Consider the following 16,436-nt stretch of genomic DNA (forward strand, 5'->3'; position numbering starts at 1 on the left):
ATTTTATCACAGACAGAGTATGGTTTTTGCAATAAATTTCGCAATGTATTTAGTAATCCCTTTGGCCCTATCCGAGTTTGGTGGCAGCTGTGCAACTGCCTGCTCAATTGTCTTCTGGCTGCCATTAGGAACGGGTCGCTTTTCCCCCAACTCTGAGTGGTGTCGAGAAATGTGGTTTCGCAGATTGGTTGTATTTCCGAAGTTTTTAATTTGACTTCTACACACCTTAAACAGTGTAGGTCTTGTCCATCTTCCCATCGACCTCATAGAACCCAAAAGAGAATCGCGATGCATCGAAGAATCGATTATTTTTCCCACCCCTAGTTTTTTTTGCCGACTAGCAAAACGGGTCGACAGCGACTCTTCTCATCAACTAACGGTTTAGTTGATTATTAGGGAGCAGACCTACACTAGACGCTAACACATAAATTGCAATCATTTAAAATAACGTTACTATCTGCAGTGTTCCTACAATTTATATGGGCTATTGACTCAATGATACAAACTAGCTTGTAGTTTACACATCACCCCATCAGTCAACACAACGTAGCAACCAATGCCAGAGCCATGCCTTGAATTGCTCTTGGTTAGCAGAAATTTAACCTTGTTTGCTTTGTACCATTACATAATTTATTGCTGGCAAAAATCAAAAAAGCATGAGCGTGAGCATACAGGTCACTGATGTATTATAGGATCAGCAATTATTTTTACAGTGAGTTCAGGCGCTTCTGCAGCTATCTTCAGTGTTTCAGGCTTTTCTCCACCTTTCAGCACCGAGATTGGTCCATAATGAAAATTGCATAGTGCAAATGCCACAGTTTCAGTGGCCTTAGTTAGCAGGTGCTCACACACAGAGCTCTCCAAGATAACAAATTAACTTTCATGTATTTCCTTTTTTTCCTTTTCTATAGTATCGCATTTATAACATAACCTACTGAAATGTCCGTAAAAATACAGCTATTAATGTGACCCAGGCCGGTCTGAAACAAGTTAGTTGAAGGAATCTTACAATAATGTCATTCAGATGTCACTGAATGTATCTGGGATGAAACATCAGCACTTGTCCACAGCTGGCTGTTTGTCCATTTCTTTCCTTTGACCTTCAATAAATAAGTACCACAGCATCACACAGCAGCAGAAACAATAAGCACCTCTTCAACTTGAGATAGGTGTGCATTTATGCATGTGGCACAGCAGTGGTAGCTTCATTAACATGCAGACTGCGGGATGATGTCTGTAAATTCAAGTAAAATACAGACTTTGCTCATCCCGTGCAAATGAACCTCACGAAACACAAATGTGGGAGGGTCATTACTAAATGGTATACTGGTAGTACTAGTCCCGTGTGAATAGGGCTTATGACAGTGAACTGAATATCTTTGCGTTGTGGACAAAACAAGACATTTGAGGATGTGCCTTGGCCTTTTGGGAAACATTTATAAAAATGTTCCCCATTTTCTGACATTTTATGAACCAAACAATTAATTGATTAATCGAGAAATTTGGCCAGTATGATTAACACAACCACAATTAAAAGTTGGACTGTTTGTGAGTGTTCATCTGAGGGCGTATCCTGAAAATGTATCAATGTTTCGCCACGAAACAGGAAGTTGTCATAACTTCGGTGTACTTTGTCCAATCACCACCAAACTTCCCACCCTGAACACATCTACATGCGTGTATAATATTTAGTCACACAAACAGCGCCACCTACTGGAAACAGGAAGTTAGCCTTATATGGCAATTGTGATCTGATTTAAATGTAGTCTACACATCATATGTTAGTGCATAAGACGACCGCAGCACGCAACATCAAACATCAAACGTCAAATGTTTTGTAGATGATATTTGCATTTCTGTGGGTAACATACTCCTTTGTCTCTTCAACCACGTAGGCGATCATGCTCAGTGCTCAGTTCTTCTTCTGTTTATGTCAAACAAACGGCTGTTTTAAATATCAGATAGTCAATAGATAGTTAGAGAGTGATTGGAAACATGGAGAGACTTCCTGTGGACTACAGAGGATGTTTTCAAGCTAAAACATATTATTTCATGAACTGGCTATAGGTTTAATCACTATTTTGTTATAGTAATCAGTGATAAAGAGCCAAAATCAGACATTTATTCATATGAAAATGTCCCTGATTATTTCTTTAGGCTTCAGTTGAGGCTTCAGTTCAGTTTAGGCTTCTTCAGAAAATGAGCTGGGAGCTCACCACTGACATCTTCCCTTTGGGTGAACTGTCCCTTTTCACTACACTGTTTACCGTCTCAACATGTTTACGGTCTGTCATTAGGCCTGCTGCTGTATAACTATTCATCTCATTTGGCTGATGGAGACAGTGTACGCTTTCATCAACATCTTGGCTCATTTTCATGCCCCTGCCTGGCTTCAAAGACAAACACTGGCAAGTGATCTTAAAATAACATGCAAATTTTCAATTCATATCACTGAACGGAACAGAATCTAAAATCAAAACATGTGCCCAAACAGCTTTATGGGGCACCTATTGATAGTGGCTCACTGATTAGAGTCATGCGATACAAGCCTTTGCCCCTTCGCTTTCAATTAGGAGGGTCTAATTAAAATAGCACTGAGTGTGTTTGTTTGTTGGTGCGTATGTGTGCATGGCAACGTGTACTACTTACATCAAAGGTTTTTCCAAGCGGCTTCCCAGGGAGCCGACTATTTCACCTAGTGTACAGAACGCCTGGCCCAGGAAGTCCTGCATGTGTGAAAAACATACAAGTAAACACATGAAGCAGCCACACACACGCTAAAACAAAAAGAGCACAGTACGTTTCTCAACGTTCCCAAAATTAATATCTTAATATGAAATAAATGAATGAAAATACATTATAACCATTAAATTAATCCATTTATACATATAATAAATAAATAATATTTTTTTTAAACTGAACTCATTGTTCTGAAATGTTACTTCATCTGTTTATTTTCACAATAACATTTTATTGTCATTTTCATTTCATTCCAACAGTTTTAGTTATAAATGGTTGTTTTTATTTGCACTTTTATGTTTATTTTATTAAACTTCATTTTTCAAGAGAAAATACCAAACATTCTCTGGTTACACATGGTCAAATGTGATTTAATTATTTTCCTTGATAAACAACTGAACCAAATATAATGTAAGTTGAATATTCTTGGGTTTTGGTCTATTAGTCAAATAAAACAGTACCTCGGTCAGCTTTATATCATTAATTATAAATGGGCATTTTTATCAATTTCCTGAATTTTATAAACAAAATAATTTATTAATTAATTGAGTCAACATATTAACCAATATTTAGATTAATCATTAGTTGAAGCCCTTCTGCCACTTTAATCATAATATCTTCATCGGTCAAGACAAAAGAGACAAAGATTCAAAGACATTAAAGCAAGTTAAAAGTAATATTTTTCTTTTTCTTTTTTCCTTCCTAAGCCCAGCGTGCAGGGGATCCTGTGTCCTTGTTGATCACTGTAGGGTGACCATGAGAGAGGGTTTGGGTTTGGGGGAGGAGGAGCCTTTGGCAAGCAATAAGAGCAAAGCAGAAAGAGTGGAGGGGGTATAAAAAGTCTGTTTACAACAGGCAAGGAATGATTGTTCACGCGCCGATACTGAGGCCTCCCCCACCAGATTGTGTATATATGTGTGTGTGTGTGAGTAAGCGTACGTGCATGTGTGCGTGCGTGTTGTAAAAGTGCTTGACAGATGAGCCGTGTTGAATCCGGCGGGCAGAAAGCTGCTCCAAAGATCTTTGCCGGTGCTGAGCAAATTTCTCCCCCAGCCGAGGTCTCGAAACATAAAGAGATGACAAAAATGCACTGGCCGTTCCATAAGAAGTCTGCTGCAAGCTAGCAGCCCCAGCCCAGTGCCTGCTATGCCTCAGAAAGCTAAGGCTAGAGGCTGAGGAGCCTTAGATTAACAGGTTCAGTGGTGGCAGGGAAAAAAAAGGTTAAAGGGTATCTCAAAGTAAAAAAAGATCACAGCTGAAGTCCTACATTCCTCCTAGTCCCTCTGCTTATTAGGCATCTTATATCCAGACCGTGTCTTTGTCCTTAAAGTGCTGCTCACATTAGCTAACTCAAGATGTGAATATAAATATATAAACACATATGTCTTCAAAATGTGGTTGTCTTTTCAACATTGACGAGCCTAGTAGGCCACACAGCATATCTAAGTGCTGAACTCTTATTGGAGCACAGAGCTAAAAGGGGCGGGATTTAGGAGGGGTAAGTTTCCTTTTATGGCTAGCCAAAGGCTCTTCTTTGTAACCCCCTGAAATCAGGCAGTTTCCGTTAGCCCTCATTACAGGGTGCCTACCCTATGTGTAGGAGTCGTGAATACTTCAATAGTGTTTTTTCCCCTCTAAACTTCTCTGATTGCTTCATTCAAAAAGGGGGGAAAACTATTCAGCATTTCTTAAGGTAAAAAAAGCAAAAGCTTAGAGAAAAAGCTTGAAAAGCTCCTTTTGAGGAGCATCATCTCACAAACCCCTAAGATTTATCTTCAGATCCCTGGGAGCGGTCCTGAATCCCAGTTTGGGAACAACTGGTGCAGTCCCACAACTTTCAACAGTCTAATAAAACTGAAAACGTCACAAAAAAGCTTTTTTCTAGCAATGATAGGCCTACATTTAATAAGGGAAATAAATGTTTGCAGTAAAATTCTGACTGCTTTCAAGTAGCATGAGGGAACACACAGCCAGTTAACCTAATTACTGCCTGCAAACAAAAAAGCTATTTCCCTGCTTGGATTCACTTGCTAATCACCGAGTTTAAAATAATAAAGAAAGCCTTTGAAATGAGATTACTGTTTGTAAGATGGAGATTGTTGTATTTTACCACACAGATGAACAGAGGTAAAATAAAGAATTGTGCACAGGGCCGCGATAAGCGTCTGTCATAATAAAAAAACATCAACTTCATCCACTAGAAAACAGGAAACCCAGCCCTTAATTAGATTTTACTGTATGCTCTGTGTTTGCACATCTTCCCCTACAGCCATATCTGCACAAGGTATGCAAACCATATGGCGCAGGGAAAACATCTGCTGTGATGGGAAGAAGAAGGCATCCTCCAACACTGCCAATGAAGCTGCCAAGAGAGATACTGTACTTGTGTGCATTTTTTTTCTTACACTTTCTGTTATTTAAAGCCATGCGACAGGGGATGGACTGCCCGGACAATGGAGCCATCACTGCGTGCCAGATCTCTAATCCCACACATCCACAGCTCCGACAGGACGCATCCAAGCGTCCTCAGCCTTCATGCTGAGAGTGAGTCGCTACGCTCACATTGCTCAGCGCTCTCAGTATAAGCCCGGGGGCACACTGGGGCTGGGGTTGAGGAAAAGAACTCCGCCTGCAGTTGGCAATGAGTATGAAGACGGGTAATAGGAAGGGGGCTGGGGCTGGGGGTGGAGATGGAGCCGGGGTATAGACAGAACTGGAGCAGGGTGCTGCTGGAGCTTCTGTTTGAACTGAAAGTGAAGAATGGGGCTGTAGGGCAGTGAAATCTGAAGTTACAGGTTTTAAATCAAGATGGAGGTAGAAGTAGACCGAGAAAGGCAGGCTGAACAGTCATTGGGAGTAACTAACCTGCCTTTTATGATCAGCAGTGGCAGGAGGTTTGCAAAATTTGAACTCTTATGAGAAAGAGCAGAAGGAAACAAATGTCTGAGTAGGAATGATAAAGGTAATATAATATCACCTCTTTATTAAAGCCTGTCAAATGACAGTTGTCTCTAACATTTATGCATTTTAATCTTGAAAAAGCCTGTAGACTTTGAGATGATTTTTCCCGTTGGATTGGATTTTGATGAGCTATCTCTCCCTATTGAAATCAGTGGTGAATGCCTAAGGCTACAAAATGTTTTTATTCCAATGTGATCTCTTTGTTAAATCCATAAAGCATCTATTTTAACCAGATGACTAGCATATTTATAAAATGGTGCTGATACGCGATCTGTGTATAATTTGATGACTAAATCAACAGAATATTAACCAACAACATCATAACAGAACTCATATCTAGGTGTATGTAAATGTAATGCCAGAAAACCAATAATTTCATATAAAACCTTAAAACTTAAACAGGAACATGGAGAAATAGGTCTTCCATGCTTACTAGAGCACTGGCCTCAACCCCCACTAGGGGTCACCAAAGCTTCATGGGGGGATCGCAAGGCCTTCTTGATTTTAAGGACTAATGAAAACACACCTATTAATATTATATTCCATTTCTGCCAAGAGACCCTCCTAAATGTTACACACTGGATCTTTAAGGGGCATAAGAAAACTTTAATATATATATATATATATATATATACACACACACATACACACAGTGGGGTTACAGCATATTATATATATAGCATTTCATTAATTTCTGTAAATAAATCTAAATTAAATTGAAATTTGTAATGATTATTATTTCACGATGTAAACTTGTCTGCATTAGAAAAGTATGCAGTTAAAACAACCAAAGACTTAATAGAACAATGAGAAACTTCCAGCAGTTATTGTGTTCATTTTTTGGGTTAATTGTACAGTTTATCAGTTGTTGTATTGAGTATAATATGAAATATCCATAAAATATGTTTCTTAGACAGGGGTTGTCAGGTTACTGTCAGTTTGAGAACCTGAGGCAGAATGCCATCTGGTGCCTTTATATTCGAGAGAAGGAAGATATCGCTACAGCCGATATCTCCAAAACTGCAACTCACACCAAAACAATCTAAATGGATAAATAGCTCTAGAAGAAATTTCAGTGAATTGTCCCTTTAAGTTTCATAACTTGTTGTCTTGCACTAGCATTGGCAACAAACAAACACAAAAAGCAAGCAGGTCGTTACTCTTCTCTTTAGGCGAGTTTAAATGCCGACACAACTGCTTTGTTCCTGTTGTGCCACTCTTACCTCTGACATTCAGATTCAAATCAGGCTGCTATTGTACTGGAAGGGTAAACATTTGGCTGTATAATATTTCCATGAATGCATGACTGATTGTTGAACAGCTGAGGTGAAGGAGACACTCACGTGTTTAGAGAGGTTGTCGCTCTTGCAGTCTAAATCATACCTGCAGAGAAGAGAAGAGATGACACATCAGAGCGGGGGCCGTGGTAGGCTGAAAGCAAGTCTGTGACTGAAAGGCTGCCAAAAAACAAATTAGTAGTCTATGGCAAAAGCTTCTCTCCCTCATCATCTACCATTAATGCAAGGCACTTCTCCGCTAATCACTGCAAAGAAGCTGTCCATGTTTAAAGTAGGCTTGTGATTACGGCACAGCAAATCTTCCATTTTGCAATGGTAGCAATTGTGCTTGAGTTAACATTGTCTTTTAATTTAATTGAATTAGTCGAAAATAAAATTTGAATGAAAGATACAAATGAATAAGGCAAATAACAAAAAATAACAATTAAGGAGATCTATGCCAGAACATTGAATATATTTCAGTAAAGGAATATAACATTGCAATAAGGAAAGTGGAGACAATATTTCAGTTATAGGAAACACTGAAGGTTTTAAGTTAGGATTAAACATGGTCAGAAAGGATAAATATGTATAGATAATGGATGGATGGTCAGACTGACAATGGACAATTAAAATATATATATATATATCAAAATCGATGAACCAGAGATATCATCTTCTTATTCCATGCATACAAACAACAAGAATTTTTTAAAAGTCATTTGGTAGAAATATGGCTTCCACCTGACAGCACTGCTTGGCTTACAAAATACTATGATTTAACAATCACAGCTTCTCTCCTGCTGTCATACTTGTGCACCCTTTGTAGGAGCATTCATCCAAAGCCATAAGTAACAGCCACATTGAGCAAACCATGTGATCCACTCGCCTCTCCAGAGAGCAATTTATCCAGCTTTATTTACTTCGCATAACCCGTCACCTTCCTAGGTGTCTCAGGTGTGTGTCTGTGTGTGCGGTGTGTGTGCAGCAGCATGCAGCGGAGTGTGTAAAAGGGACAGCCTGAGTGTTTCTTCCCACAAACAGCATGCCACGTATAATAAGGCGCTCACTGACAAAACTGGGAGACGCTGTGTGTCACTACGGGAGGGGGGGCAGGGGGCTCCAATACAGTGCTGTTATTAATGTAACTCCATAAGAACAAGGAAACACACTGCTGTTATGCAACATGCCGTCGGCAAATTGCACAGGTGCGCTTCATGTTCTATTCGCGCCTTGCCTCTGTCACTCCCAAATGTTCATAAATGATTAATTTAATCTTATTTAATAATGAGAGTCCCGGGAGAGAGAGAGAGAGAGAGAGAGAGAGAAAGAGAGAGAGCGAGAGAGAGAGACAGGGAGAGAGACAGACAGGGAGAGAGAAGAAAAACATGCTAATCACATATGTATGATGATTAGGCTGCACATGTTCACCCACACACACCTACAAACACACATACGAGAGTGTTTTCAGGGGTAGATGCTCCACGACGTCTCATGAGTGCACATTTACTTCATGTGCCTGAATGTGTGTGTGAGAGTGTATGTGTGAGGATGACATCACTGCATCGGCACTGGGCCAGACAGGATTTCTCTTGGTCCTGTGCTGTCTGTCTTGCGGGGTGAGCGGCTGCTCAGAGCTCCATTTGAACTGAGCAATGATGACTAATGATGGCACACAAATAAACAGGGCCGGAGAGGCAGGCGAACAACAGACAACAGCACACTGACACTTGAGCTCCATTTCTTAACAGCTTTTTCAAGCCTCTACAAAGCCTTCACACCGATTGATACAAGATGCTACAAAAAAGTTTCATTAGCACATATCCCTTGCTGTAATTGGTCCTGACAGATTATCCTGAACAGGGGTGTTTTACAAAATAATGCTGCTATAAAAGGAAGGGAATGATGCACTTCTAGTTTTTAGGCTATGTAGCTGTTTGTTTGAATCCACTCAATATGTCCCCTTGGACAAAATTAATTTAACATGATGAATATCTGCCCGAGGGATATAAAAAATGTGTGCATTGTTATTCCTGAATAGTACACAGGGATAGACGCTTTATGTTTATTGGGCAACATTAAACAGACATACATTCCAATTATTACAGCTACTACTACCCAATTACTTTTATCCACACACGATCAAAGTCGCACGCAGATCTTTACCTCCCCCTTATCAGTTTATCACATCTATCTATGGTGCCATACCATCCAGAATGGTGTGTTTATAAAACCATTGATTTCCCAAATAAAACAAACAAACAAAACAATGTAAAAACAAAAACATTTTTACATAATTTTTTCTGCATTTGTCCATCACATCACCAAAAAGCTACTTAGAGTATACATTTGAAACAAGGTATTATGGAGCCATAATTGTAGCAAAACTATTTACAAATGTAAGAGGAGAGTTGTGTGTGTAAGTGTGCGTAATCAGATTTCAGTCAGCCAACTCAAATGTTTATTAAGCAGTATAGCATATTTAGATTTTGGCGTCTAGGCTCCGACCTCATCACTCCTCACAGATATGTTTACATGGAGATATTGGGGAGTGATGCGCAGATACCTTAACCCCCAGTTGGAGCCTACAGGTGGATGCTGGGGTGGTGGTGGGGCTTACAGAGCAGCAGCAGTAATACGGATGCAGGGCAACAGCGGCATTGACAGAGCAGAGGGAGAGCTGGGAAATTGTGCAGTTTAAATAGACCGCCAGATTGGAAGGGTGCGCTTGGTTAGTGATTATGGAATAAGGCATGTCATGTGTGTATATCAGCGCAGCTCGAGTTGACTGCCTGAACTAGCTCGCAGGCTTCGCTCCATTTGTGAATGTGTACAGGAATCGGCAAATGTGTGTTCATAAATAGTGCCCCATAACGTTATTTTTCTGTTTTAATCTAAAGTAGGTTAAGAAACGATAAACAGAGCAGTCATGCTGCCGCTGACTGGTGGTATGTAGGCTGTATAGCTACTGAGGCACACACACAAATCTCTCCTCATACACACAAATTGTCACACATTTGCAGATCTGCCACGGCAAAAGTGTAACAGAAGTTATGTATTAAAAAATTGCCTGTAAGCAAATTTTGCTAATACTTACATAATTTACCTTACAAAGGTTGACACTGCAGAACTTTTACTTGTAGTTGAGTTCCTGTCTTCCTACCTGACCTGCTGGTTTGACCATTTGCCTGTCATGGCCTTGTAAGCCTTAATACTTAATATTTTTGTTAATAAATTATTGAACTGATCCTGTCTGCTGTCTGGGTTTGAGTCCTATCTTCTTGTTCTCACACCAGTTGTGACAATAGGACTCTTTTAATCATAGATCTCACTTTAATACAAAATAATAGTCAGATTTCCAACAATTCAAATGCAAATTAACCATTTGTTGTTGGAAAATGATAAGTGTGAATTAGGATTAGACTTAATTGTTTCTGATCCTGCTTAATAATTTGAGTAATTTGTCATAAATGATGACATATTTTTGTTCTGGTTGGCAGATAAACTAAAGAAAAGTATTCTCAGCCTTGTCATGCTTTATTGCTGTTTTACACTTGATTTTAGTATTAACTTCTGTTACACAAAATTATTTCAGTGTAGCGATTCCATTTTAATGTAAAACTAGAGTCTTCTGACCTCTGTAGCCACAATGTTGGCTCAGTGCTAGCCAATCTACCATATTTTAGACGCTATAAAGTACATGTACATAACAGCAACATACACTTTGTTTCCAAAAACTGATGTGTGAAAAGGAAGATTTCTTAAGGAATGCTTCCACTGGCTTCAGCGGGCATCTCAAGTGTCATTCCAAAGAAAGACAAAAGGAGCAGTGAAAATGCCGGCAGTGAGATGAGGGTTAACAGGATTTCCAGGCACAGACAGCAGCAGAAGAAGCAAAGTGTGTCGTGGCTTTGGGGTCTCCTGGTAAAGAGAGCATGGGATGGTTCAGCAACTATACTGGCAGTTTGCGGGCATCTCAGTGCTATCTGGGTGTATGGATGTCCTAAGGGATGTGAGGCGCTGAGTGGAAGTGAGGGAGGTGGAGGTAATGAGGAGCTACAGTAAAAAGACTGCCAGACATCAGGACAGAGGCTAAAGAGAGCAGCAGTAACCACTGGTTCTGTAATGAGAAATATGAGAAGTGTGTGTACATGCTTGTTACAGCTCAACATGAGTGTAAAAAATTGTGCCTGAGTAGCAAAGTGTAAATGTGTGTCTGAGCAAGTGTGTGTGTGTGTGTGTGTGTGTGTGTGAGAGAGAGAGATTTGGGGCATTTTTCTTGTTCTGAGGGCAGTATGTGTGTGTGCATGTGTGTGTGGGCTAGGGCAAGCCATGTCCTCGCTGCGAGTGATTGTAGGGCCATCAGCCCAGAGGACAGTAACGGGGTCTGATCCTCACCCACTCACAACGAGCCCTGCAGGGACTTGGCCAGGCTACACAGACACACACACACACACACACACACACACACACACACACACACACACACACACACACACACACTCCAACTTCCTCCATCTCTTCTCTCCACTGCTTGTCAACGTTTAACATCTTGCATGATACTCTGGCAAAAGTCTGCACTACATTCCTTTAGCATATGAAAGTATACATGCAGATGGTATAACACACACACTCACTCACACACACACACACACACACACACACACACACACACACACACACACACACACACCTACACACACAGACAAACTCACATATACAAAATATCACACCAATTATTCATACTTATCTTGCCAAGCGCACAGAAAGTTGAAGAGGCATGCTCACCTACACATTAATGAAAACACACACACACACACCCTTAAAAACAAATGTCCAAACACACGTATTCCCATTCATACATCCACATACACATGAAAATCTTACTATATACCCTCTATTTACAAACAAAAACCTGAACACACAGGACTAAGATGCCCAAACATACACACACGCTTTAGCTGACAAAGACTGTATATACAACTTAAATACAATGTACATACACGCACACACAAGCAGCCAACAGCTAGCGTCTCTCCTTGACCTTCACTGTAACCTCCCACAGCTTGTAAGCAGCATGTGGCCCGGCTGACAGGCCTACAAGTAAACAAACAAAAGAGCCGTTCCATATTTCATGAGCTATCATGGGAAAATACAGTGAATATGTGTGAAGCTGGAACACAATAGAGAAAAATTCATATTATCATAATCACTTGGACAGCTCGACTTTTAGGGCTACATGAGGAAATATGACTAAACTTTTAACAGCACTGTGACTCAGAATACAGGTGTATCTGATGTGGGCAAGAGAACATGTAATAATTCTATTATTAGCTATGATAAATACTTTCCTGTCATACACTAGTGCTGGGCGATATACTGGATGAACCAGTATACCGGTTTTAATTTCCTGAATGTTATGAATTTTTCATATGCCGCTTTACCAGCGTATACCTGAAACAAATGCTGAAACTTATTTGTTTCTTCTGCAATAGATTTGAATTGAGAAACATTTCTTTACCTAAATACTTGGAGTATTTTATGTCAGTGAGTTTATAGTGTTTATACAACTATTTTTAAATATTTTCTTTTTAAAGAGGAAGATATGTTAAAGTTGTTGGCATATAACTACACTGACATTTAAAAATAATATTAACATTACATTAACTAACTTGCGTTTACTGTTCATGTCTATAAGATTTAATGTTTGTGTCTTTACTAAGGGGGGAATTCACTCTGTCCAAAATGCTTGCTGCTGCTCAGATTCTTTGAGCGTTCTTCAGAGCTACATGCTGCTCTTTAGCCCTTATCCAGTGGCTCCCTGTGGCTTTGACAAAGACATTTTTTATTTTTTTTATAGGTCTAAAGTGGTTCTTACATTCATCACTTTACCCAACATTTTGTCATACATTGCATCCTGAGTCTAGAAAATGTAATCATATGTGGACATATTTGTTTGAAAATATAATATTATTGAAAATACACACTGCATATCAAGTTTACAAATGATACTACAAAATAAAATGCATGAAGGGTGAGAACATGATGGGGCCTCAAAATGAGCTCTGAGGTACCCCTGAGGTGTTTGTTGCTCGCTGTGGTAGCTGCAGAACCTCCTGTTTTAACAGAGCAGGTTCTATTTGAGCGTTAAGTTCTAAGAAAACTCTGTGCTGACCCAGAGATACCCACCGACTGCTTAAGGCAGTCAATTAAAATTGTATGATCAACTGTGTCAAAAGCCACACTAAAAGGATTAAGACCGAGCAATCTCCTGCATCTGCTGTTGAAAGGAGGTAATTTATTACTTTCATAAGGTTCTTTTTTTCACTGCATAGCATCCTTAAACAAAGATTGAAATGTATACAAAAAAATTATGATGAATGAATGAATAATAATGCTGAAAATATTTAACAAAAAACATTAACACAATTGACTAACTGGCAAAAGTCTTGATCACTTCAAATGAACTGACTTTTGCAGGATTTTAAATTGTTAGTTTGATGATCCCATTAATATGCAGGACAAACTTGTCTTTTCAATGGATACTGAGGTTGATGACCGACACTAAAAATGGATCATAATCATCACACAATTCCAAGTGTTTGATTCACTGTGTGCACCTGGGCCTATTTTGTCTCAAAGCATTGTATGGATAGGATGAATCCAAATGGAAATGCTGGTGAAAAAGTGGCATGAAAACTTGTCTTTTATTTAAAAGGGAGAAGACTTACATCTCCCTCTGCCCAGACCATGAATATTTCAGTCATAGCTCAACTTTGCTCTACACAGAGCAGCACTCTCACCCACGCTTGCACAACACACACAAATACACAAAACCAAATACACCCAAACCTACACACATAAGTCAATTGTTAACTCACAGGTCAAAGCGTAGATTCTGCCGCTCCTCAAAGAAATAGTCCAGGATGAATTTGCGGACAAAGTCGGGGTTGAGGGTGTTGTCTATGACTTCTGTCCTGCCAAACTAGAAGAGAAATGAAGAAATGTGATGTTTGATTAATGGCTGCAAGACTCATTCAACAAACTACACACCAGAGGTTTCACTAGTTAAAACAATGCTTGTGACCAGTGCATGCCAGCACCCTGTTGGACTCATACATGACTCAACCACAATTATTTGTCAACACAAATTTGTGATCTGCATGTAAGCAGTGCTTAAGAATCACTTTTCTAACTCTAACCCTGATCTGAAAGAAACATGAGGACAATTAGACCTGCTTCATTTTTGTCTCATTAAAACATTTGAACATGAATGGCCCATGAACAATACAGCATACAGTCATTACACATTTCTACACTTTCTGTGTGTGATTGTTAAGTTGCTCAGCACAAAACTAGTAAAAAAAACCCAACCAGAGTGAGTTCGAAATGTGATAAATTCAAACCAACACATTGATCCAACAAGCTTGACCTAGCGTTTCTGAGGGCAAAACAACAGCATGCTCTTATCACATACTGTAAGCTGGCTCGTACACAAGCCTCCTAGAATATGACTTGCTGAAATGCTGAATTACTGCAATTTAAGTTTCTGGAAGCATTCACTGGTTATAAATTACTCCCCCACCACCCCACCCGTGCACTCACCTCTCTCCATTCCCTGTTGGCTATTCCTTGAGTGTACAGCACACAAACTGTTGAATTAAAAACAGAGGAGGGGAGAGAAACAAGAGAGGGTTAGATTGATTGAAGAGTATTTAACAGTGAACAAACAACGCTGAGAAGTCAGCTGAGAGCGTGTTCTTTCCCCGAACCCCAACATGAGAGGAAAACTCCCTAATTAAATGTCACTAGAACTTTGCCTTGCAGCATGATGATATTTCAGAGAGGGGGAGATGAGAAAGAGAAGGGGAGGATGGGGATGTGGTGAGTGAGTGTTTGTGTGGGTGGAGGACAGTCCTCCTTATTGACATTCGAGCTTCTCCATCCGAGGGAGTCTTGGAGTGTTTTTTGATGACGGACCACTAGTGAAAACACAGCAAGGCACTCAGCTGGCACTAAAATGACATTTAATTTGCATTCTAGCAGCCTTTACTGTATTCACACACATCTGTCACATGGCAGCGACCCATAACTCTGAAAACCCCTGGGACCAGACACTGAAATCTCTTTTAACTGGTAAAATGTTCTGTATATAATGACAAAGTGAGTAGTGGAACAGTGGAAATGCTCATGTAAGACATTAATAGGCCATGATTAAATTAAAATGACCCTTTAAAATGAAAGTAAAATATGTCATTATGAGCTGTGTCATATCTTGATTTCAAAGAGATTACCTGATTAAATAAAGGTAATATATGTGTATACCTGTCTGGTAAATGGTATCTTGCTTCAGCAGTTCTTCAATTCAAGCTTTAGCCTAGTAATAATGTACAATAAGTATTTACTCTAAGGTTTACGTATCACAAAAATAAAACAAGATAGGTCACATGGTCTTTTTCAATAGACAAATGAAAAATTATTAAAGTGTAACTCCACAACCAAATTCTGCTAGCTCCCTCCCTCATAGCAAATTACAACAATGCAGCAGAGGACTGCGGGACTAACCTCGCCAGGTGGTGGACTTGCGAGATCACGAAATTACACAAGAATCCATCTTGCCTGGATTCAAGCTATGCACTTGTCTCCGAACCACAGTGATACTGGACCAATCAGCATCCTATGAGGAACTGCTATGGCATGTGCTACGGGCGCTAATGTTATACCCCAAATCCAAATGGACAATACAACATAAAACTCACATGATTAAAATCTCCATATTTCAAAAATATTTGTATTTTTATTTTGACTGAATTAGGTTTACAATAAACATAAAATATTCTGTTATAAAAAAAATAGGCTATAAAATAAAATATTAAAATAACAAAAATATAAACCACAAAATACTCAAACATGAAATCCTACACATGCAGTAGTGGGTTTATAAACATAAAAGATAAAGTACACTAACTCATAGACTAACACATTTTAATAAATTATGATTTACATATTTAATAATGTGCCACACTGACGCCTAGGTGTGTGTGTGTGAGACGACTTGTGTGAGAAGTGTTTGTTCGAAAACACTTTGGCAGCTGCTAAAGAGGTTAGTGTAGATGCTGTTAGCATTAGTTATATCAGAACTGGAGAATATTCCTTCATAGAAAGAAGAGTAAAGAACAGAACAAAGACGTTTTCACTCTTCTCCAATTTTGAAGTTCCCCCCGATAGACAATAATGGACACATATGGTTGCTGAGCTGGTGGTTACAGATGCTGTTCTGTAATCACGTTTAATTTCTACAAAAACCAAAGTGTGTCCATCATTGGCCAAGGGGTGATTATTGTATTATTGTTTGTCTTCAAATAACCAGGGACAGCCGATGGAAAGAAGTAGCTATATCTGGTTCAAAGCATTGTCTATTCTCAAACTGTCTATTAAAGAATGATTGTTGGTTTGTAA

General features: G+C 39.4%; 1 protein-coding gene across 1 annotated transcript in view; it reads right to left on the reverse strand.

The window, feature by feature from the left end:
• The window catches only part of LOC127353574 (copine-8-like), a 63,212-nt gene that overhangs the window by 30,920 nt on the left and 15,856 nt on the right, over nucleotides 1–16,436 (reverse strand). The window contains exons 3-6 of the mRNA XM_051382906.1: nucleotides 14,583–14,629; nucleotides 13,859–13,962; nucleotides 7,044–7,083; nucleotides 2,650–2,726 (exon numbers count right to left, since the gene is read on the reverse strand). Coding sequence (XP_051238866.1) covers nucleotides 2,650–2,726; nucleotides 7,044–7,083; nucleotides 13,859–13,962; nucleotides 14,583–14,629 — 268 coding nt within the window. The remainder of the gene's footprint in view (nucleotides 1–2,649; nucleotides 2,727–7,043; nucleotides 7,084–13,858; nucleotides 13,963–14,582; nucleotides 14,630–16,436) is intronic.

This window comes from Dicentrarchus labrax, unplaced genomic scaffold, assembly GCF_905237075.1.
Source record: "Dicentrarchus labrax unplaced genomic scaffold, dlabrax2021, whole genome shotgun sequence".
Classification (NCBI taxonomy): Eukaryota; Metazoa; Chordata; class Actinopteri; family Moronidae; genus Dicentrarchus; species Dicentrarchus labrax.